This window comes from Plectropomus leopardus, chromosome 24, assembly GCF_026936395.1.
Source record: "Plectropomus leopardus strain MGB_pleo_1.0 chromosome 24, ASM2693639v1, whole genome shotgun sequence".
Classification (NCBI taxonomy): domain Eukaryota; kingdom Metazoa; phylum Chordata; class Actinopteri; order Perciformes; family Serranidae; genus Plectropomus; species Plectropomus leopardus.
In genome coordinates, this window is record NC_142199.1 from 5,847,975 (window position 1) to 5,872,543 (window position 24,569).

Genomic DNA, 24,569 nt, shown 5'->3' on the forward strand with positions numbered 1-24,569 from the left:
GATACAACTAGCTTACAAATTGAGACGGCAGCTGTCCACTTAACGCAAATATCTGTCCCGTAGCTTTAGTTAGTTCTCGTTTTAGAACCTAATATTAAAAAATACAACAGTTAGTATATAATGTAACACAACGTAACTGTAATATGTTAATTTTTATATCAAAAAACAAACTTTAGAGTCGGGAGTAACGATGTCTTTCTTGCCACGAAGTCCGCCGGAGCACTGTCCGTTGCCATAGTTACTCCAGAGAGAGGGCGAGACTGCTCACGTGACCCAACAAGATGGCGACCACAATGCAGAATGGATGTGAATGTGAGTACTCCGTATTATTAGCTAACCGTTACATTATTAAATCAGTGTTTTATTTCATACAATTACAAACCGCCGTCGCGGAACTTTCAATGTGTTAGAAAACAATTGTTTTCTTTACAGTTTAGTGTGAAATAAACAGCCTTTGGCGGGTTTTATCCTCGGTCCAGGCTGCCAGCTGAAGTACCGACTCCGCTAACGTTAGCTGTGTTATAACCTGAGCTCGATCATTTATTGTTCAGCGTTACTCAGCTATTTTCACTTCAGCAACCCTACCGAATTATTATCACTGCTTTAATGCTTTAAAAATGTTCATGTTTATTTTTTGTATTCTCTTTTTTATTCTCTTTTTACAATTTCTCTTCCAGGATTTAAACTAAGTGGGTCCGTTTTGCGAGAAATTTGGATCTGCTGGTTAGTTGTTCATCATCATCATCATCATATCACAGAATCAAGATGGCCCTAAATGTCTTTGGTAAGCAGCACCACGCCTCAGATATAATCTTTTTTGTCTTTATTTGAGTGTAGCAGTGGTCTGTTTGTGCATGTATTTTGCTTGTTTGTGTTGTTATTATGACCATATTTCATCATGTTTTGGTAAAATTTGGGAGAGGTCACTGGAAATCTTATGAATCCAAAATTTTGAGTCAAATTCTTACTCCACTGTATTGATTTTGCAATTACAGTTATTGATCACATTGTAGATAAAAGTTTTACATCATACAAATCATGTAGTTATTTAATAAAATACAATAGATTTTTACAGATTAAACCATCCAAAAGTGTATAAAGTAGTTAGAGCAGCATTACCATGACCTATTACAACAATAAATCACTGCTTACACAATAATGCATCTGCAATAGTAATTAGTTACATAATGTATAACAATATATACATGTAGAGGGTTTTTTTTAAATTTTATTTAAAAGTATAGATATAGCACTGATAATGTACTTTTGCCAACTTTTGAATGCAGGACTTTTATTTAATTTTATTTTGTATTACAAAGTAGGAGGTATTGTAGACTAGAAGTGACAAAAAATAGACTAAGGAAGTATTTCACTGCTGGAAAGGTAGTCTTTTCATAAAACTTGGCTGTCTATACAGTAGAAAAATGCAAACATACTTTTTAAATTCACATGACCAGAGAAAACAGAAAAAAGGGGGCTTTAGCAATTTCTCTTGCTAACATTGATCTTTCTTTTCCTTTTGAATGGAACAAACAGATTACATAATATTTTTATGCTTTTTGCAAAAAAATACATGTTAAACCCTAATTTTAAAAGTGATTAAAATTGTCAGCTGTCAGAAAATAAATGTAGTAGGGGGAAAAAGTGCAGTATTTCTTTTACATGGAGCACAGTAACAGTACACAGTCTCATGCTGTAAAAATAGAGATATCAAATAATGCCTTTGTCCTTGCAGTTCTTCTGTAGAAGCACTGCATCTTATTTCTCTTTGCAGACACTGTGAGTTGTCAGCAGTCAATATGTTTTGTCTGGTTTCTCGTGAGTGTGTCTAACTGTGAGGGTCTGTTGCCTTGAGAAAGAGGGAGAGACACTTGCCCGGGGAGGATTCGGAAGTTATTTTGAAGACAGGATACCGGGACGACAAGTGTTGAAAAGATAAGGCTCTCAGAGTGAACTCAGAGTACACCGAGACAGGAAACAGGCTGTTAGTTTTACCCATGCAGAGAAGATGGAAGACCCCGTATTCCTGAATTTGCAAGATGTTTACCAAAGGACAGATTGATGTTATTTTACATCACCAACATTAGACATTTCATACAGATTTTTTTTAATGTACAAGTGGAGCAAATTTAGTTCAGAAACAAAGTTATCCTCTTTGGCTGATTTCAGGAGTACTTTCAGTTGGTCTTGCAGTTTTGGATGCAGACATTTGTGTTGTTATTGCACTGATACAGAAAACAAATATGCATGTTTTAAAGGTCAAGTGTGTAGGATTTAGGGGGATATATTGGCTATCTATCTATCTATCTATCTATCTATCTATCTAGTAACAGGGTAACTACTGATCTGTAACCTACTACATTTCATAACTAACTAACCTAAAGTATTCAGGATATAAATATATTTTACTTGAGTGCAGAGAAATTGAATTATTCTTATTACCCATATAAATCTTCTTTTCTTTCCGAGTACTTCAGGTAGCATATTTTGGTTTCTCATAAGTGGAATAAGGTGTTTACATGCCCAGACACATAAACGGGATATTCGAAAAACTTGATTATATATGGGTTATTCACGTCCATGTAAACACACTCACTATAACCAGATCCGACCCTGTCACACAAATACATAAATAATTTTGTTGGTTGAAATCTCAGTAGGTTCAGTCATTTTTAATGTTAAATGTTTGGAAATGAGTATCGAGCCACAATGAGTCCCTGAACAAAAATGAACAACACAGAATTAGCACCTGAAAGGATTTCACAGTAATAATCCCATTGTAGGATTTCCAGTGAAAATGCTCAGCGGCTTCTGCAGAGTTCAGCCAAAATCCAACTGAGCGCTCGAGGCTGAAAATCATCCCGTTCCTCTCAGTGTCTAATGCTGCAGAGTCTGATATTAATGTCCGTGTTGTTTCTGGTCTGCAACAGCGGAACAAGCAATGAGGACACACTGCTACAGTGTTGATACCCATCTACAATTCATTTTGGACGAGTAGGGCCCGAGGTGGCGACAGCTAAAGCTTGTCTCCATGTAAGAAAGATAAACATCGCAGCCAGAGCTCATTTACAAGCTGTCATTTCAGCAGAGCAATACAAATGAATCTTTCACGGCTTTCTTATGCTTCGCATAGTAGATTTAAGTATTAAGTCACTTAGTTGCCGTTTATACCAGTGTGGTTTTGTTGTCAGAAAAGATCATGCATCAGTGTGAGATAATTGCACACAAAATAAAGAAAATAAAGGAGCTGAAAGTCTTAGTTTCATATGTCACGTCGTCAGTGTGAGAATTACGACATTAAACTGTATTTATCTTGTTTATTTGGCAATGACATTAATAAAACTGCAGAATTTCCTTTTGCAGTTTCAGTTTTTAGCTGTAAAAATGATATGATTGCTCCAAAATCCTTTTCCAGCTCCAACTGGTCACCCTTTTATTGTTTGAGCTTGTTTGATTGAATGTGAAATGTCTGATTTGGATTTTTTGCATTAAGCTCCCCCTGCAAATAGATACTCTGCGTTATGTCATTGATTTAAAAAAGGAAAATGAAATTAAATGAGAGAGCCCCAATCTTATCTGGCTGATGGTTTATATCAAAATTGAGACATGCTGTATGTAGAACAGGCAGATTAAATCCACACTAATCATTGTTGTGTTTTGTCCACTTGAGGGTGCTGTAGCAAAGTGAATTAAGTCATCGTTAAAGACCTCGCTGTGTTTTCTCTGTCCTCAGATCATGATGAATACAGGCCGCCAGTGTGGAAGTCTTATTGTAAGTACTGATGGAACATTTTGTGTGTTATTATCCTCATTTGAACCTTTTTTAAGTGTAATTTTAGGATCTTTAACACTGTTTTTAACTGTTTCTGTATGGTGGCAACAAGCTTTTTTCTGATGTTTTTCTGTGTTTTCTGTGACAGTGTACCAGCTCCAGCAGGAGGCGCCTCACCCACGCAGACTCACCTGCACCAGCGAGGTGAGAACACACTTTCTAACTGGCAGCCAGCAAATGTTAGATTAGTCAGTCATGTCTCACTGTAACAAGTTATGTAATTGAAATACTTTATGGAACTTATATTAAAAAAGAAAAAGTCACTTTTCTCTGACAAGTTACAGGTTAAAGGGTCTACAAGTTTAAGGAGCTGCCTCAGATTACAAATGATCAACCTCATCCAGTGTTTCCCGAACCTCTCCTTGAGTACCACTTGTCCTTCAAGTTTTAGATGTCTCTCTGCTCCAACACAGCTGATTCAAATGATCCACTTGTTATGAGCTCCTGAAGCTGCTTGAGCTGATCATTTAATCCAGCTGCAGGGTGAGATCTAAAAAAATGCAGGACAAGTGGTGCTCGAGGCGAAGTTTGAGAAATGCTCATCTAATTTCCAGAAAAGATGTTGGAATTTTAAGTTTCTGCAAATCAAGCACGTTACATTTCTACACTATTGCACAATGTAGTGGATACGTTGAAATTTCACGATTCAGAAAACACTCTGCACTGTGTTGTTAGGTTTATGCCCAAAACCACCTACTTAGTAGTGTTGAACAGTGGTATGAAATGGTCTTTAGCTTAGCAGACCTCTCGCCTATGTGACACACCATCCACCATCCCCTCTTTGTTCAGAAGACATAGTCAGCTCACGTAAAACGTCATGGCAGAAACACACAAATGTAACATATTCATTGTTTGCAGAGATGCACAACATTGTCTTCTGGTGACTGGGGTGAAATAATGTAGCCTAAAAATGTCCCTTGCAGATGTGCTGCCACTTTCATGCAATAGCAATGGTCCCTTGTGCTATTTGTGTTAACACATGATAATGTCTCTTAAATGAGGATCAGGAGATCTGAGCACAGGTGCAGCGTGTAACTAGAGTAGTCATCTGGGTATATCCTTCCACAGATGTTTCATTTGAATTAAAGCCAAAGCACCCAAAGGGGGTCACTTTGATATTCCATTACCATGTACCTTCACTTATTCACATTTTCTCCAGCATCACATACAACTACCAGCTGAAACAGTATGGTGTAAATGGAGCCTGAAGCAAGCTGAAGATTTCATAGTGTGTCTTTGGTTGTGTGTGTGTTCCTCAGAGGCTATATTCGCTGACTCGGCTTGTAGCGGGGTTGATTGTTTTCGCTGTAGTTCACCGATCCATTGTCTTCAGGGACGGCATCTGTTAAGTCTAAAAATGTTAAGTGCTGCATCATTTTTTATCACTGCGCATTAAACAAGCACCCACTTAACTGAGTAGAAGTTCTTAACATGAATTTAAGCATCTGTATGTTTTTATGAGTTTAGTTTAGTAGAGGCTTTGTCCTCGCCAAAATGCTGTGCAACAGCACCTCTGCACAGTGAAGGGGGAGCCAACAGATGTGTTTTGGGGGACAGCTAGGTTTGGGGGAACCCAATAGGGATTAAATAATGGGGGATTGTGCGTCTGGTGTTAATCTGTTAAAGACATTCCTCACAGGGCGCGCTGGATGGATGTGTTTGTGTGTGTGTGTAGATGCTAAATGAGCAGCTGTTGGCTCTGATGCCGTGGTCTGGTCAGGTAGTCGGTGCTGACCCACTTAAATCAGCAGACAGACGGGGAAGAAGAGCCCCCCTCCTGCTACCAGCAGCTCCTGTTGTCTGCTGGGAGTTCAGCCATATGTGGTTTAATGATGCGCCAATAAACACTTATCTAAGGCTGGTACTTTTTAATTTGTGGCGTGACAGGGTGACTGAAATGAGACTGTCCTTGGGTCACATTATTATTAACACTGGAAACTTTACCCATATAAAAAAAACCTTTTAGATAATGGCAAAAAAACCCAACTTATTACACACACACGAGTAAGAAAGTAGTATTTTTTTAAGGAACAATTACTTTTTAGATTGTTTTTTTTTTTTTAATTTTATCTTTTCTTTTTTTCAAAACCCATTTATTGTTTTTTTTTCATTATTTTTTTTTAATGAAAACACAGCAATATTTGGTTAGTCCAACAGAGATGAAAGAACATAGTAAGTAGTAAGTAAAATAGTAACAATACAAAACAAGACAGTACAAAGACAAGACAAATACTACAAATCAAATCTGTGGCCATAACAATCTTTACGACTTGAAACAAACAAAATATTCAATACAATTAAATAAAACATAATAAATGTGTATAATGATAAAAGTAACATAGAATATTGAAACATAATATATAAATTATTATTATTGTTATTATTATGTAATGGTGGTTGGTCAGACAAATGCCTTTAACATCACAATTAAATGTCCCTAAAATACATGATCATATCAACTAGGCACTTTTTTTACTTTTCCTTGAGTCATTTTTTATGGGAGAAAATGTTCTCTTACTTAGATTTTCAGTACTCTAACTATAACTGACTCCAGCTGCCTCATGCAGGATGTTCAAAAACTTACAGGCAGTGTATTTTCCTGAATGGGTCACCATACATAATTGGAAACTAGCTTTTTACATAATGGCTCCATCTGTTCCAGGTAAACATTTCACTCTGTACCAATTAAATTTAATTAAAAAAACTCTTTATGCAGATGAGACTCACAATATGTTTCCTCCAGCTCAACTCTGTAATATGCAGCCAGGGATATCTATTGAGCATAAATCATAGGTATTTGTCTGCCATGCATTGCTTTCTGACAGACCTCAGAGCAGTTTTGGCTGATTAAAGATGGCTAACTTTGACTTTTACCATCTTGACTATGTTGTATATATTTTTTACATTGTAGGGTTGTAGTTCATACTGGTTTTAGTGGCAGGAGTTTGGTTTTTGGTTATTCACACCACATTCACCCTCAGAATAGGAAGACTGGCATTATGCATGTACAAGGCAAAATTTGTAGCTCTATAATGGAGTGTGTATGTCCCTTATTTTCCTCATTTCCTCTGCCTTTCACACACAAACACACGCACAAATACACACACACTCTCCTACCTTCTTCCACACACACAGAGCATCCAAATTAATATTCAGTGCTGTTTGTTGGATCTTTGTTGATTTATTGGCTCGACAGCAGTTTTGTTGAGGACAACACAATGTTCAGCTTTTTATCTGACTCGTGCAATATTCTCTGCACCCACACACTCACGAAGAGCGCACAGCATGTGTAGCTGTGGTGGCATTTCACACACTATGTTATTCTTTTTTTGTGTGTCCTATAGAGCAATATGACATTATTGGTGTTGTGATACTGTCATGTAACATTTAAGTTTGCATGGAAATCCCAATATTTTCACTTTACGAGTGTTTTACAGACTACATTTTTTCTTTTCCCTGCAGGTGGACAACCGACCTAAATACTATGGAAGAGAGTAAGTTGCCATTGTCTTTATCAGTGATTTATGTCCTGTACATTCACTCATTTCATCTCCAAAAATGAGGATGGTTTGGAATCCATTTGCGTTTGCTGCTCTTCACGTTTAGGTACCACGGGATGATCTCAAGAGAAGAGGCCGACCAGTTGCTGAGTCAGGCCGAAGGCAGCTACCTCATCAGAGAGAGCCAGAGACAGCCGGGCACGTACACACTAGCTCTGAGGTAATGTTTGTGTCTTTAGCTAATTTAGGGAGCTGCAGACAATCAAGAACAAATGTGAGCTCAGTGGAGCCAGTGAAAATGTGGAAGCTTAAGTACTGGAGCAGCAATTCCAGTGCGTTTATTAGGACATTAACCGCCATAACGAGGAGCCCAGCAAAGTCAGATGGAAGTCTAGAAAATCCAGAGTCATCATTTTATGTACAGCTGCAGTTAAAAACAGTAATATATGTTTAATATAACCTGTATGGAGGATACAGCTGGCACGATATCAGATTTTCACCATACGATTGTTGTGGCCAAAACAGTTCAGAACATTATCACCATATCTAAAGAAAATGTAATAAATATAAAATAAAATAATGCTATCAGTTTGCTATCACACAAAAAAGAATGTGTGTAACCCAAACTGAACAACATCGTACAAGAGAATAATGAACATTAATTAATAAGTGCCTACATTTATGTTTAGAATTATTTTTGGTCACATATTAATTTAGTGAGTCATTTCATATTGATTTATTTTAAATGTTGGCAGCTCCCATCCTCCGCTTCATCAAACAGCAATCACTTTACGATAAATTATCAACATTTCCATAGTTTGAATTGAGGTCAGACAATTTTGCAAAGTGTTTTTAAAGGCACTTAACATGTCATTTTTTCTTGAATATTTTTTTGGTCCGTTTAGGAATTAGCAGTGTAATATTACTTTTTATTTTATTTTACAAGTCCTTGGAAAGCAAAGCAAAAGAGATAAAAGAAGATTTTTTGCCTTTACTTTATGTGTTCAGTTTCTCAGCTTCTCGTAAATCCCCTGAGACCTCAGTGCGAACAGTTGTTCGACCTCCTTTTTTCGAGGCTTGCACGTATTTGTGTGACAAGGCAAGAAAAAGAGGAGCCCCGGTGCTGTGTGAGGCATGTCTGATCGTGTGTTCACAGGAGTTGTGGGGGTTTAAAGGCAGCAGTTGGAGCTATAAGCTGCTCAGAGGTGCTCATCTCTGAACTCACATGTCTCTGCACACCTTTCCTCCTGAGGAGAGGTCAGAGGGTGACAGAGGGATAATGTATGGAAGTTTTTCTGAGGTTTTAGATGGTCATAAGTTGTGTTCGTGTTCGTTTAAAGTGTCTGAGTAGCTGGAAATCATGTCTGTTTAACTTGAATGTGAGCTATCATTTTCTCAGAGTGAGTGTCACACTTTTAAATGGGTGCATGGCATAAATTGAATTTGGTTTTGGGTCAGTTTGCTCTATTCATAGCCATGCCGTTCTTCCACCTGCACACGTTTCTCTGTCTTTCACTGCCTCTCCAATCCCATGGTTATAATTACGTTCCATAAATACCCCCTCCATAAACTAGCATCCCACTCTGGGTCGGCAGAAAAAGGAAAGGTTGGATTTTGGGTTAATGATCTAATGGTGCTGTTTTATCTCGCGGTGGTTTCATTGTGATCCACTGAGGAGCAGATAATGTGTTGGCCCAGTTCAGACCATCTATCTGTCACAGAGTTTGTGCCAATTTTTGACTCTGTTTTATCTCAGTAAAGGACTTTTTGTGTTGAAAGAGAGATCATATAAATAGAGTTTGTATAGGCTGAAGTAGGGCTGGGAAATATATTGATATTATATTGATATTGTGATAAGAAACTAGAAATTGTCAGTAATTTTAAACATCTTTTCCTGCATTTTGAGGTGATTTTTTTCTTCAAAGTGACCTATATTTCTTTTTTTTGACACTTTTTGAAGCAAAAGCCAGCCAATTATGTTAAAAAATGGGTGACTTTAAGCATTAATGGTCCAACCCAGACTTGACTTAACTTTAAGTCCACTGCTAGATGCTCCTAAAGCCAAAGCATCCTCCTCTCTTCCATCCAGGTTTGGGAACCAGACGAGAAACTTCCGTCTCTACCACGATGGAAAGCACTTTGTTGGAGAGAAGAGGTTCGAGTCCATCCATGACCTGGTCACAGACGGCCTCATCACGCTATACATTGAGACAAAGGTGTGTCTCACTCTTTCCTTTTTAACTTCACAAACAAAAAAACCTTCCTCCATTGGCTCTGAGAATAATGCTGCAGTTAGACCCATTGATCAGGGCTGTAATCACTGAATGTAAATGCTGATTATGGGTGATTACAAAATGGAAGCATTTAAAGCTTTCAGCTTTCAGCCCACGTTTGCCAGGAATTCAGCTTTAGTCACAAATTTTTACCTTTTGATCACAGTTTGTTTACTCGATTATCTGAGTCCCTGGATTCTAAGAAAATAACGCCTGGAGCATCAGCATTTCCTTGAGCTCACTCCCCTTTAAGTGTTTATTCAGACAATAAGACAGTAGTAAGGGTGGCGAAGCAGTGTTAAAAAATAAAGAATAGTATTATAAGATCCAGATTTAGTGAAGGTTGAGTCTAATTTGGATTCACAGGCAGGAAAATAAAAAAAATATCATTTATATGGTTCAGGCCTTTACACACTGATGGCATGATCGGCACAAAAATGCAAAGTATTTAAATTTGTCATAGAAGCACTTTATTTAATGTTATTATAACAGCACTTTATTTAAATAATTTTAGCAGTATTTTATTTACCTTTATTTGGAACAACTACAGGGATCCTGTTGACCCAGAGCAGCGTTTAGCAGTTTGTCTTAGTTGTACAACCTAAGCTACTTTAAACTGTTTTATTTTATTTAAAAAAATAATTTTCAGGTCATTTTCTTGCCAACTCTTAAAAATTTGGGGGGATTTGCGGAGCATTTCATGTCAAGTTGCTGATTGACATTTTGCCATGGTTTGGAAAGAAATCAATTTGTTCACATTTCAGAGGTTTAAATACTTGTGAAAGTATGTCAGTCCAGGTTTCAAGGGGTTAAGGGAGCTGAAATGACACAAACCTGCAATTGTCGCGTTTACAGTCGCCTTCTCTTCCGTCAGGCAGCGGAGTACATCGCTAAGATGACCATAAACCCCATCTATGAGCATGTGGGCTACACCACCCTGAACCAGGAGCCCACCCTGAAAAAACACTTGCCACAAAGCCCCGAGGCCCCGGACGGACCTGCTCCGGCCAAAGACGACCGTAACACTGAGGAGAGGGTGAGGACAAACACACACGGGTGAACTTTAATGTGGGCAACTTGTCACCAAGATGACAGGATTTTGTTATGCAGCCTTTTCATCCGGCTGCTGTAAGAATTAAGACGCTCTGTGACCTTAAAGTTTGAAATTTTAGAAAATGATTGTCATTCAAGCCTGAATCAAAAGTCTAAGACATTTTCTTTCTTATTATTCACCACCGAGTGTCAATCCGAGAAACTATTTCCGAGAAACTATACTACTAACTTCAGCCATAGAGCGATATAGCGGAGCTTTTAGAAACTGCATAATAATAAACCTTAAGCACTGTGAATACCGATCGCTATCTTCAGAACTCATCACTCTGAAAGAAATATGGAAATGGAAACTGTGTCAGAACTCAGGCCAAAAGCATCTTCCAATTAACATATGTTTCTGGCAAACTGACCTGAAGGCTTCAGGCTTTTTGGAGGGTTGGTTTGAATAAGAAATGGAGTTGTGTTGGCACAGAGTATTGGCCAGAGACCAAAGAATATCCCCTTTAGGAGACGACAGTTTGAAACTGGGCCTTAAAAGTAACCAGTCTGAGACAAACTGAATCATTCATCAAGTCTCTTTGGCTGGGAGTCTTTGCAAACTGTTTTTGCATGTTGGATAGGCCTATACAATGTTGAGGAAATAGTCATGATATCTCAAAACTGAGATCAGTGAGGAGAGACATTTTTGAAGGAGGGTTGTATGAGGAACGAATCAGTGCTCAGTGTAATATTTTCTTTGCTTTACCTTGACATTACTCTCCTCAAAACCACCAGACTCCATTGAAAAAACTGTAATTTTACTTCTCAGAACATGGTCCGTCACTGCCTCGATTAGTTAGTTTGTTTGCATTGTTGTACGACTTTTGGATCTGAAACTAACTTTGTGCCTAGATCAGTACATTGCTTAGCTTCCATGCTTGTCAAGGGGTCAGAGGAATATAACTAATTTGGAAGATTGAGAACACACAATTCTCAGAGGGCTTGTCTCAGTCACAAACAGGCGTATGAGGCGGGCATGTGGGTTTATATGTAGCAACATCATTATGCAGAAACATGCGTCAGAGCATATTTAAATTTTTAGAATAGGAAGTAGAATTCTGACACTCAAACACAAGTGCTTCAACCAAAATTTGAATGTTTGGATTTAAATATATAAAACACATTACTGGGAAACCACGGAATAATATAAAAACTTAAAACAGACAAGAAATGTATGCATTCGAATCCAGATGCATGAAATGTTCTGTTTCATTTCAGCAGAGGAAAGAACCATCAGTTTGCAAGTGGGAAATGAGTGAATTTATGCTGTGGGCAGTATGCAAAACAACTCGCAACAGTCAGTCTCTTAAAGTCACTGGACCTTAGATGCATAAATAAATGTTACGTAAATCATTAAATGTAAATGTTGCTGCAGAGAGTTAAAAATGAGGGTAAAGGTAAAGAAAGTTGCTGTGCTAAGATGGAAGGATGAGAGTTGATAACATGGTGAAAGAAGGAGGAGAAGACGGAGGAGGAGGATGGATGCAGAGGAGAGATGGCCTCCAGCCAAAGGCTCTGCAGCAAAATTACATAACAGCAGTTTGCCTGCAGAAACCTTCTATCTCCCAAAAGCCGTCCTCTAAGTATTCAGGAATCGTTGGTGGCTCATTAGTTTCCATTCGGGTGTGAGATAATTGTTTTCTGTGATTAGTTTTGAACCCAGAGGACACACAGGAAACTTTTTAAAATGCTTTTTTAGAGTTTGGAAACAGAAGTTTGGAGATGTGAGGTTTAACTGTGTGACGCAAGATGCTAATCACTGAGCAACGTTTCATGTAAATTTCAGTTCTGCAGCTGTGAGTTTGTGCAGGTGGGCGCAAAAAACCAAGATTCATTCAGACAACTTCTGTAAAGCCTGCGAGTACACAAACACACAAGTGTAACACAGAACAACAACAGGCTCATAACAAAGTATTAGTGCAATGTGTTTATGGGCTACACCAGTCCTGAACCTCCTGAGGCCTTGTGTGACCTGCAGTGCATGACCACCTACACTGCACCTCATACATCACTGTCTGTGTGTGTGAGTGTGTGAGGGGGGTGGTCCTGTGTACGTGTGTGCTTTCATAATTGGCTGGATTTGCAGACAAAGCAGTTCATACGGCTGTGACATTGAGACCAGAGGTGGCTCTCTGTAGGGAAGATGACCACGGGAAGAAATGCATATTTCATGCAGCTAATCATCTTTTATCGTAATTTAAATGCCGCTTTTATGGTCCCTGTGGGGGCCATAAAGACACAGTCCTGGTGATGACTTTTTAAATTTTAAATTTTAAAGCCTTGTTGTGAGGGTAGATTCACTGGACGAAGTGTTTTGTTAAGAGAAGAAGCTCTGACAGAAAATGCAGAAAAAACAACCAACAAATTTAAAATATAAGGAGCTTAAATGGCCACAGATAAATATATTAGCTTTCAAAACACACACTGCTTTTTTTCTCTTTTCTTTTTCTATTGTTTTTTTGTCTTTCTGTCTTATGTCTATAATCGGGGTGCTCTATTGTTATCCACCCAGCACCCTCCGCCCCGTCGTCCCCATGCAATGAAAACAGTCATTAAATATCCATGACCAGTCATACATATTCACTGTGTTCTGGATATAAGCTGAGGATTACTGATTTGAATATGTGGATCCACATTTCTGTCACTACTTTTCGACAACAAGAAATATCTTGTAAAAATGTTATTATTATGAAGCCCAATTTTCAGCAATAGCAAAATGTGCTATAGCCATGCGTCCTTTCCATGTAAACCATAAACAAGCATAATGTCAAAAGGCACAGAAAAAAATATCTATCTAAAAAATTGATCAAATCACAAAACTTGAGCCTTTTAGATCTCTTCCACAGTAACAGGATTTAATTCAGTCCCAGAGCCCAATTGTTGACAGTTTGCTCAATCCAAAAAATGTCAAAGAAGTCTAAACAACACCCACCAGAGGCTCCGCTTAACAATAAACCTCTAAAGTGCACTTCTTAAATGAAATTTAGCCTTAAACTGCTCTTATATAATATTTACAATGGTCTGGGCCATATGAGGACATGGGGTTGTGTGTATTCTGTCAGCATATTTAAAGGAAAAGAAAAATATTAGGCAGACTAAAGCAGCTGCTTTTATTTCTGGCGGTGAAAATGGAAAACATCGGAGTTAAAAACGAATCAATGTTGGTGGTAGAATGACAAAAGAAGGCAGGGAACCAGATTGTGAGCGAATGAATAAAATAATAGCTTGTTTCTCAGCTCATTCTTTCACTCCCTCTCTTTTTCCCCTTTCTCTCCCGGGACAATTGAGGTGGCAGAAATTGGTGACGAACAACAACAACCTCTGCATTCTGATTGGCTCGTTCTCCTCTCAATGTGACCTGTTAAATTCATCCATTACTGCACTGTGGCTCAGTGCTGCACCCCTCCTCCTCCTCTTTCTCTCTCTCTCCGCCTTTATCACCTCCCTCCTCCACTAGTTCTGCCTGGTGAGTGTGTGGAGGGAAAGAGGATTAACACACACACACACATACACACACACACTGAGCCATGTGGGCTGAAGCGCTCACCTACACGAGACCGCGAGACGGGAATGCACATTCTGCAGCATCAGTTCGGTTTAAAGGATTTTGGGAGCACACTTCAAGAAGATTTATTGAATCAGATTAAGGGAACTTTCTGTTACGATTTCTTATTTTCTTGTTTTTATTGGCTGGATTTTTTTTTTGTTATGAACTGGAAATGCAGCCTGCAGCCCCGTCAGTATGCAGAGCTAATCTGATTGGCTGATCTTTGTCCTGCTTAGACGGCAGGATTGGTCGTGTTTTGGCTCCTCCGTTTGGGATGTTGTTGTCGGATGATGCTTTGAAATGAATGAGCGTCTAGTTGTTCTATTTATTTCTCTTTTTCTTAATTATTCTGGGCGTTTTTTATTATTTTAACACAATCTTTAAAGGAATACTTTTATTTTTTTGTTTTTATCACTTGGCAGTCTGATTGTCTTATTGTGTTTATTAATGGGATTTTGGTTTTGTTTGATTTAAACCTCCAGTGTGTGTTAAATTCACACCAAAAATACAAATCCCATAATGCCGAGCCAAGAATCCTATGCTGTTAAAAAAGGTAAAAAGCAGCCACGCAAGAGAGCAAAAAAGGACACAGGTCAGAAGGGCTCTTTGTTTACAGCCGCTCTCGGTTTGAATGTCAGCGCTGGTTCAATTCCCTCCCTGCCAGTCTCCGGCAGCACCTCCTCGGACCCCAGCTCTGGCTCGGGGACCCGTCTGAAACGTCCGCAAGCCCCCTCCAAACCCACCTCCCCTGCTTCCACCTTCTGGCAACCAATTAGATCTTTTGCCCTTTCACAGCTCACATCGCTGGTGCGGCGGGCCACCCTGAGGGAGAGCGACTTGGCGCCCAAGTATGAGAAGGTTCACAACTTCAAGGTGAGACACTCCTTTGCTTCCACTCCTGTTTTTGTGTGTGTGTGTGTGTGTGTGTGTTGAATGATGCCAGAATTGCTGATTCAGCTCATGGAGTCTTATTCAAATTCACCTCAGAGAGCACAGAGCGCACTACACACACAGAGAGAAACACATATTTCTGCATTTACATTTGAGGTCTTAAAGAGACAGATCACCCTAATATGAAAATATTATTCCTCATACCTGTAGTACTATGAATCAGTCGTTATTGTTTTGGTGTGAGTTGCCGAGTGTTGGAGATATCGGACATAAAAATGTCTGTCTGCTCTCCAATATTATGGAAGTAGATGGCTTGAGGTGCTCAAAACGCCAAAAAAGTACATTTGGAAAACTCAACAGCAATGTCTCTTTCCAGAAATCACGACTCGGTTACTCAAGATAATCCACAGACCTTGTTGTGAGCAGTTTCATGTAGGAACTACCCTCTCTCTGGCGACGACTTTTTGGCTTACTTTTTCGTGTATATGCCTCAACCGGACCTGAATTGGCCTAGTCGTTCTGTGCACGCCCCTAACCGCTGCGCCGGGCTTTGATCCAGATGTCAAATAGCACAAATTCTTAGAAGAAAGCCGAGAAAAACAAAAGAAGGAAAGGAAACAAGAGGAAGGTGCCAAGTGAAACGTAGAGAGTGTCGCCAAAACGTTATCCATGTTCTCATTGTTTAACATGCAGCCCGTTTGCCGCTCGCTAACTTGTTTGGTATGTGATGTAATAGGTCAACAGGAAGAAGGTCCAATAGCAAATAGGGGGAAAAGGGGGATATCACTACCTACCATTGTGGCATTAGACATACTTCCATCAATAAATCGATTCTTTGCCGGTGCATGTATGCTGGGACAAGGACAGTGGTCCAATTAAATAGCCTAATTGAGCTAAAACCGTAGCTAGTCTTAACTGTGCATGTAAACGTACTGATTGCTGTTGAGTTTTTCAGAAAGAAAAATTTGGCGCTCTGAACACCACAAGCCAAGTGCCATTTAGTTCCATTATACTGGAGAGAAGGCAAATATCTCCATGGCTGAAATCTCTGACACTCGGCAAGTCACACTGAAACAACCTTGACAGATAAATAGCACTCCAGGTGAGAGGAAAAATATGTATAATTGAATTGGGGACAAAACTGTCCCTTTAAGCTTTTGTTTGGCACTTTAGATTCACAGATTTCCATTTTACAAGGAGCCATTAGTGAGGAGCACAAAGGTCAGAGCCGCTGTGTACGAAGCTCAAGGGAAATGTGGACGAACACACACACACACTCAAAGAGAGCACTGTGATGTGATGGAGGGTATTAGCATTTCATTATATAGAGCCAATTTATGCAAAATATAAGCAGATTAAAACTCAGTTCTCGCTGTCATTTTTCTATAAACGCCCTTTCAGCACTCTCATTGTGTCTCCGTCTTTCTCTCGTCAGTGTCTATAATTGCCGGTATACTCAGCACATGAATATTTTTCTCACTTTGTTCTCAGTGTAGACTAGTGCAAGTATACCATTTTTAGCGCATTTAACTGATTGATTTTCTATTAGTAATTTTGTCTGACCAAAGCTTTTTTCACTTACACGTTTGTTGTGTGTTTTGTGAAAAATTAACATTTAAAAATGATCAAATATACTTTTTTTTCCTCTTTGTCTAATACCAGGTTCATACATTCAGAGGCCCCCACTGGTGTGAGTACTGTGCCAACTTCATGTGGGGTCTCATCGCTCAGGGAGTCAAGTGTGCAGGTAACACACACACGCAGTTTATAATGCACTTTTTTCACTCCAAAAAAGATTGCATCTCTATTCCTTTTTGCCTCCTTTGTGTGTTCGACGTGTCGTGCCTCCTCTCTAAACCGTGACTCGAAACTGGGACAGCAGGCTTAAAGTTAGTCACTTTTTGCTGTTGACTCATCTGCTGTTTACGGTCGATTTTAAATGTTAAAAGATTCAATTTTGTGCCAGAGAACACACTGTCTGTGTGATTATAACTGAGTGGGTCTGTCTGATGAACGGTGCCTCAGCAGCAACGCCTACACTTGAATGCAACTTTCTCGTCATTATGCCTCGAGTGTTGGACAAAATTGCATTATCCTGATATTGCTGTTGGGTGTTTAAAGCTGTGTGAAGAGCTGAAAGTAGAGTTTTATGTAAATACAGTTACACAAGATGCTAGAGAGAAAATTCCAGGCCACCAGTGGATGTAAAAGACTGACTGTGCCTCCAGACCAGTGATAGCTGTAGCCACAGACATCATGTTTTAACGTAATGTTAATGTATTAAAATGATTGTTTAGATCTTCTGTGCTGCTGGGGGGCAGGTGTGGTGTAGCACACGTTTTCACAGACATTGATCTAAACTGTAACCTGACTGGTGCACAGAGGCATACAATCACATGGTGGTAATTCCAGTTTTTATATTCTGTTTCTTTCTATCAGACTGTGGGTTGAACGTCCATAAGCAGTGCTCCAAAGTCGTGCCCAACGACTGCCAGCCAGACCTGCGACACGTCAAGAAGGTGTACAGCTGCGACCTGACCACACTAGTCAAAGCCCACAACACCAAGAGGCCCATGGTGGTCGACATGTGCATACAGGAAATCGAGGCCAGAGGTGAGAGAATTGCATTGTTCGCTGCGACCTTAAGACAGGAAAAGGGAGAACACCCATGAGGCCGGCATGTGTAGGCAAGATGTGTGGTATAAACGATGTACACAGGCAGAATAAATCCCACATGGGAGAGTGGGTTACAATTTCTCCCTCGTGGGAAGACAGGATTTTATTGACTACGATTCGAGAAACTAATACGTGAGATCAATACAGACACGTGACTTGAAGTGATTGAACTTGACAGGAGCCGGAGAGCAATTCACTCCTCACCCCCACTCCGTCTCTGTTATAGTCTAATCAATCTTAGCTGCCGTCCTTCTCGCTTCGTTTTAATCTCATCTGTGTGTGTTTAACTCCTATTTCAGTTCATTTAAGCTGTTCCACGGGCACAACAGGAGAGAAACCAGTGTTGCAGAAACATTGTTGTATGTCAACATTCATCAGCAGCTGACATCTGCAGAGTAATCAGCCCATCTGAGGGATAGGCAGTACTGTAGAGAAGAATTAGGGCTGCAAATAAGATTAAGATAAGACAGAAAGTTAGGGATGGTCAAACCATGCAATATACAAAGACTAAAATAGCAAAGTAGAAAAGCAATGTTTAGCAAATATAAAATGCAATATACAGCAGATATAAAACTAAATAGAAACTAGATAGCAGTGATGTGCTAAATATAACAAAACAACCTAAAAATACAGCAAAATTAGGTCACTGTAAGTTGCAAAATATAACAAAAATAGCTTACAGTGAGGTGCAAAATATATCAAAAATATATAAAAAAACATAGTCAGCAAAAAGGTTTAAACATGCAAATACATGCAAACAATGTGTACAATAATTGCAATATATAGAATGACAAAAAACATACACAAATAAATGATCATTTTTCTCCTTTGATTATTCTGCCCGTAATAGTCATTGTAGAAGCTTCTACTCATTGTAGAAGCTTGAACCGGTGAATTCTGGTATTTTTGATCGAAATGTGTTCAATAAAAGTCCCTGTGAAACAGAAGTTAGACCATCTTTTTATTTTCCAGTAAAACAGAATAATTGAGCGGTGAATTGTTTAAAAAAGGTATTTAAATTGAATCCTTTACATTTAATTGGACGGCTAAGAAGAGTTTAGTGAAATGCAGTAGCTGCCACCCTTGCTGTCAGATCAGATGGAGAAGGAGGGAGAAATGAATCAGTTTGACATCCATCACATTGTTCTGGAAATGAAAACAAAAGTTTCGCCCACTGATAACCAATCACGAATCTCCTCATATTTCTCTCCATATTAATCCGTAAACTACTACAACCCACAGATTATATAACCGATGGAGCCAGATAGACACCTTAAGTCTCATTGACCAGGAAGAGAAAAGACAGGGGTTTGATGTAAAAATACTTTTTTTGACATGTGTTTGACATAAACAAGAAATAAATGACCATTTCACAAAGGGACACAGGATTAAAACTGGGGAAATGTATTTTTTCAATTCATGGGGTCTTAAAGTTCACTTAAATCATCCCCTCACCTCTCTTTCTCTGCCTCAGGTCTCCAGTCGGAGGGTTTGTACAGAATATCCGGCTTCAGTGAGCTGATTGAAGATGTCAAGCTGGCCTTTGACAGAGGTGAGTGCTGTTTCTTTAAAAGTATTTCTCTTTGAGGATGAGTGAAATATCGATTAATTCTGGAGGCTTTTTCTGGAGGTTTTTTTTTCCAGACTATTGCATAGATTCAAGACTTTGCCAGTTTTTTTGCTGTTGATCACAGAATGTTATAATAAGACGTGACTGACACGGCTTTTAACCAGCAGTATATCTATAATCGTTTTTTTTGTTGCTGTTGTTTCTTTTTTAAACAAGAAAAGTAAAAAGTAAATAAAATAATAGTAATATAACTTGTTTTTAAGTATATAAGATAGAATGTCAAGGAAAACTCTGCACCTTTGTAAGGAGATAATGTAGCATTTTATTTTAAAAATACGATTGAAACTCTTTTTAACCAGCATAACATCAATACTTTTCTTTTGTTTAAATGGGAAAATGTATTTTAAAAAGTATATTTATATATACACACATAAAAAAGTGGATAATCGAACCATAGAACTGGGATATAAGGACCAAAAGTATATGTAGAATGAAAATAAACTTCTGCACCTTTGTAGGGAGATAATAAGCATTTTTTAAAATGATAATGCAGTGAGATCAACAAATACAGTTTTGTTTTCTTTGTACAGTGCAAAGGATGACAATCAATGGAGTTGGTTTCGGAGTTTTTGTTTTAGAAAGTTAGATCTCTAAAATATGTAAACTATGCATTTTGCCCATATCTTAGTGAATTTATCCGTTTGTAAATGAAGTGAGTGGGCGTTTTTTTCCGTTAGGTAAATATCATTGATCGTGTCTGCCCAGTCTGTGGGTGTCTATCTCTCACTGACGCATTGTTTGTCTGCACGATGTATTGACTGATTTGCTCCGCAGATGGAGAGAAGGCGGACATCTCCTCAAATGCTTACGAGGACCTCAACATCATCACCGGAGCCCTCAAACTCTACTTCAGAGAGCTGCCTATTCCCCTCATCACATACGATGCCTACCCACGCTTCATAGAATCAGGAAGTAGGTCTCTTTGTACCTTGTTACGTAAGATTTAAGAATGAATAGAGCTTTTGTAGGCAACATGGAGAGACAAGGTGTCCTGCATATGCTTAAAATCAGGAAAAGATGTGGCTGAAATGTATTTTTTTCCTTGACATTTGATCATATGATCATTATTTGTTGCTCAGGAATTGGACAGCCTGTGTTTCGAGCTCCTGAAAGACTTTAAATCCGTGTTCATTTTTTGTGTGTTGCAGAGATTGCAGACCCTGAAAAACGTCTGGAGTCTCTCCACGAGGCGTTGAAGCTGCTGCCGCCTGCTCACTGCGAGACGCTGCGATACCTCATGGCTCACCTCAAGAGGTCTGAACGCACAAGTCATGGTTTCACCTTAGCACATATTGTGGTAGCTGAAACCCCTTTTCCACACACACGTGCTGGCTTGGCTCGTCTCGATTACAACAGGGCTACCTGCTTTAAGGCGTGTTTTTAACTGATGACGGCTTGTCTTGAACGATGATGTTTAAAAGCAGCAGGATTTTCCACGGCTTAGTGCTGCCTTCATGTGCTCCTCCAAAATATCGTATTTAAGGCCCTCCAAAGTCATAATCACGAGTGGGAAATTGAGAAATTTCAATGACACCTAAGTTGTGACGTTTGTGTGACGTTTAAGGGCAGCAGAAAGCATCGAAAACTGTCAATTATTGCAGTAAGAAATAATTATTATGCTGTAGCAAAAACGCAAACCTCTAACTAAAAAGCACGCCAGGCAAGTATACTAACATTGATAACAACGTTATTTTATAACGAGTTTTTGACTTGACATCATAAATGCATAAACATGGCGGTCAAAAGTCAATGTGTGGTCAATGCTGAAAAACTTTTTTATTAAATCACGTATTAGACATCAATTTTTGATTGATATGGTTTTATGTTAACTGTTTTCCATGTAGAGTGACTTAGATTAAATATATCACAATATGACGCATTAAATATATAAAAATAAAATAAGACAGAGATACAGACGACGTAACAATTGGCCTCATGCAAGAAACAATATACAAACAAATTTTCTCTTAGTTTTGGTTGTAAATTTTCTCTTAAACTAAGAGGAATGTAAGGGAAATTTAAGAGGATGTTGCTGCACGAGGCTCAGTGTTCTTTCATGTCTGTGTGGTGTCTCTGAGTCTTGACACAAATTGTTCGTCCTCTGTCCTCCCAGAGTGACCCAGTACGAGAAGGAGAACCTCATGTCCAGCGAGAACTTGGGTATTGTCTTCGGTCCTACGCTGATGAGGGCCCCCGGGCTGGACGCCATGACGGCGCTCAACGACATCCGATACCAGAGACTCGTAGTGGAATCACTCATCACCAACGAAGACGTGTTGTTCTGAGAAGAAAGGAGGAAAAAACAACTCTTCAAATGAGGAGAGGAAGGACAGACAGAATGGGGAATCTTGCTGTGAAAACATGGAACAAAAACTGTTTTGAGGGAACAACGAAGGACTATTTGCAAAGGAATTGACTGAAAAAAGGAAAGTGGGGAAGAAGTAGATGGAAGGCTGCAGTGTTTCCCTACATTTTAAAGCTAAAACTCAATCAGAAGACCGAAAGCTTCCGCAGAAGATCCAAAATGTGTAAATTAAGGACTATTGAGCCATTACGGGAGAGAAATAAACAATTATGATCATTCTTGATGAGCTGGGAGAAAAGAGATAATTGTTAACACAGCATTGGAGCAACACTACTCTGTCCATGTAGGAGAAACACTGAATGATCCACCTTTATGTTATATTTTTTCTTAAATGGATGCCTTGACAGGTCATTTTTTAGTTTTTAGTTTTCCATCGTGTCAAGTTATCCATTTAAGAAACTCTGACGATGTAACATTAGACAGCTGGATGAATGAATGAAAGGAAAAAGGGAAACTCACTCACAACACGCACTCATTCCTCTGAATGCAACTTAAGTGACTTGGACCTATTGTGTTTTCATTCCTCTTTAAAAACTCTTTATTTTACAGCTCCCTCTTCTCTTCCAGTGACAGAAATGTAATTATACAGTCATTTTACACTAAGTAGTTTTTTTTTTTTAGTTAACATAGAAGAAAATGCAGAGTTACCCCTTCTTGTGTGTCATATTTTAAGCTTTTGTTGCTGGATAATTAAGTTAGGACAGATGGAGCTGTACATTAAACAGTTTAACATTTTTTTCCTCACGATCCCCAAAGCAATCCGGTGTTTGCTCTCTTCTCCACCTACCTGCTTTGCCTCTAAAGGTAAAAAAATTCAAGAGTTAAATGGAGTCTAATTAATTTGGCAATGTCGATTTTAGGGCTGTTTCTGGTTAAAAGAAATGGATCTTTCTGTAGGGATCCTTTCCATAATGTAGTCAGCCACTTATAATAACAATCTGAGCCTGTCAGTGGAAATAACAAGCACTTTTAGTGGACGTAAACTGAAATTAAACAATTAACCACAGACGTTACATTGCAGCCCTTTTTTGCCGCTGCAGCCAGCTCCCTGAATACTGGATCAATTTTAATAGTTGTTGTTCCCTTTAATTACTTGGACACAAAAACATGTGAAAATAGGTGGAAAAAAATACCAAAGTTACCCTTTTAACGGGCTTATTGTCTCCACACATCACTAACTCATTGGCAGGTGGTGAAGAGAGAAACACTTCATAACTGACTTGAAACATAGATATGTGAAACAGCGCTTCATGTTGTTTTTGCTTCGCTTTGGTTTTGTCGCTTGTATGAAACAGTGTTGTAATTAACAAGCAGATGTTGCGCTCGAAATACTAATTGAAATTCTTGATCGCTTTCCCAGCTCCCATTCAACAGATTCAAATAATCATCTCGAAGGTTTTATTGACTTTTCTGGCCTGAGCGGGATAATTCAGACACTTGAATACCGAGATGGGTTCGGAGCGCTCGTTGAAATGTTAATATCATCCCAAAAATTACAGCAAAGAAGCTCATTAAAACAAAAACTCATAATGTTAATTACTCTGTATCAGTGTTTGTAATTAAAGTGGTAATGCCACTTCCCTCTCTCAGTGTGCTGGTTGACAATGAGGCCATATTGTGACTCCACTGACATGTTTGGAGAGATTATACAACTGTGAAATGAGATATAATATTGCTTTCACATAAGTAAAGGCCAGTTTTGATCATTTTTATTTCAGACTTTTTTACAGACAGTTTCCTTCAGATATGTGAAGACGGCTAAACATTTCAAAGGTTTGCTGTAATGTTTTGACCGTGCTTTGATGCGATGAAAGCAGTATTAATTTGGGGATGATGTTGATAATCATCTGTAATATGAAGGAGTGTATTTGCCATGATTTTTTTTTTTTTTAAACTTGTGCCATTTGAAAAGGGTGGAGGTGTAAAGTGGATGCCTTCTGCATGTTTCCCCCACCTTAGCTAACACACTAACTCCACACCCTTCTCATTCATTTCTACCCCCATTTCTGTCGGGGGTCACTGATTACTCATTCCTCATGCGCTTCATTTGCAAAGCAGTGACGACCCACATGACACCATTTTCATAGAGCAAAGACATCTGTAAAAATCAAACGTACCCATCCTTTGCTGGGTGCAAAATGGATGTAACATAAAAGTAACATCAGCATTTTTTTTCTAACAAATCTTGAATTTTCATGTGTTTTCCATTTTAATTGTTTTGTAGACTTTATGTTGTACTAACAACCATCAGCCTAACCCGAAGATAACGTGAGCCTTCAGTGATCTGTGACACTTTTTTTGCATCATGAAATGTCTTTTTTTTTTAAATTGTCATTGCTGTAAAGTATTTTCTATATGGTTTATGCATGGTGAAATTAAATTATTAAATATGGCTCTCACTTGGTGTACATTTGTGTGAATTTTCTTAAGATTGGACACAAAATCAAAATCATCAATCAGTCACTTTTGCACATAAAACTTGACCTTACAAAGTATATTAATGACATTGTACTGAAACATATTAATGTAGTTATTACTTTGGTACAGCGAAGAGACGTTGTGATGTAGTTTTTAATGACTTTTAATAATGTAATCTTATTTGTATATTGTCCATTAACGCGCATCTGTTCACGTGACGTCGGCTCGCGCTCTGCCTCCTCTGATTGGCTGCTGCTCAACTGCTCCTCTCCGTCTGGACAGTTCAGTGGACTGCCAGTGGAGGCGTGAAATGGACACATCGCGGCTTTTACCGTGTAATAACGT

General features: G+C 38.8%; 1 protein-coding gene across 1 annotated transcript; it reads left to right on the forward strand.

Annotated features, from left to right (window-relative positions):
* The first annotated feature begins 203 nt into the window (after window positions 1-203).
* LOC121962846 (N-chimaerin) lies at window positions 204-24,205 on the forward strand. Its single transcript, XM_042513152.2, has 15 exons — window positions 204-312; window positions 678-784; window positions 3,734-3,772; window positions 3,921-3,976; window positions 7,295-7,326; window positions 7,439-7,552; window positions 9,422-9,548; window positions 10,480-10,641; window positions 15,040-15,117; window positions 16,798-16,882; window positions 17,575-17,748; window positions 19,286-19,363; window positions 20,216-20,353; window positions 20,590-20,695; window positions 21,555-24,205. The coding sequence occupies exons 2-15, from the start codon at window positions 766-768 to the stop codon at window positions 21,724-21,726; spliced, it is 1,380 nt and encodes a 459-aa protein (XP_042369086.1). The 5' UTR covers window positions 204-312; window positions 678-765; the 3' UTR covers window positions 21,727-24,205.
* The last annotated feature ends 364 nt before the right edge of the window (window positions 24,206-24,569 follow it).

What these genes read in the sequence shown, in the direction of transcription:
- LOC121962846 (XM_042513152.2), top strand. An exon ending in GCCAGTGTGGAAGTCTTATT is followed by an intron (nt 3,773 to 3,920) that starts GTAAGTACTGAT and finishes TTTCTGTGACAG; the next exon opens with TGTACCAGCTCCAGCAGGAG. An exon ending in CCTAAATACTATGGAAGAGA is followed by an intron (nt 7,327 to 7,438) that starts GTAAGTTGCCAT and finishes CTTCACGTTTAG; the next exon opens with GTACCACGGGATGATCTCAA.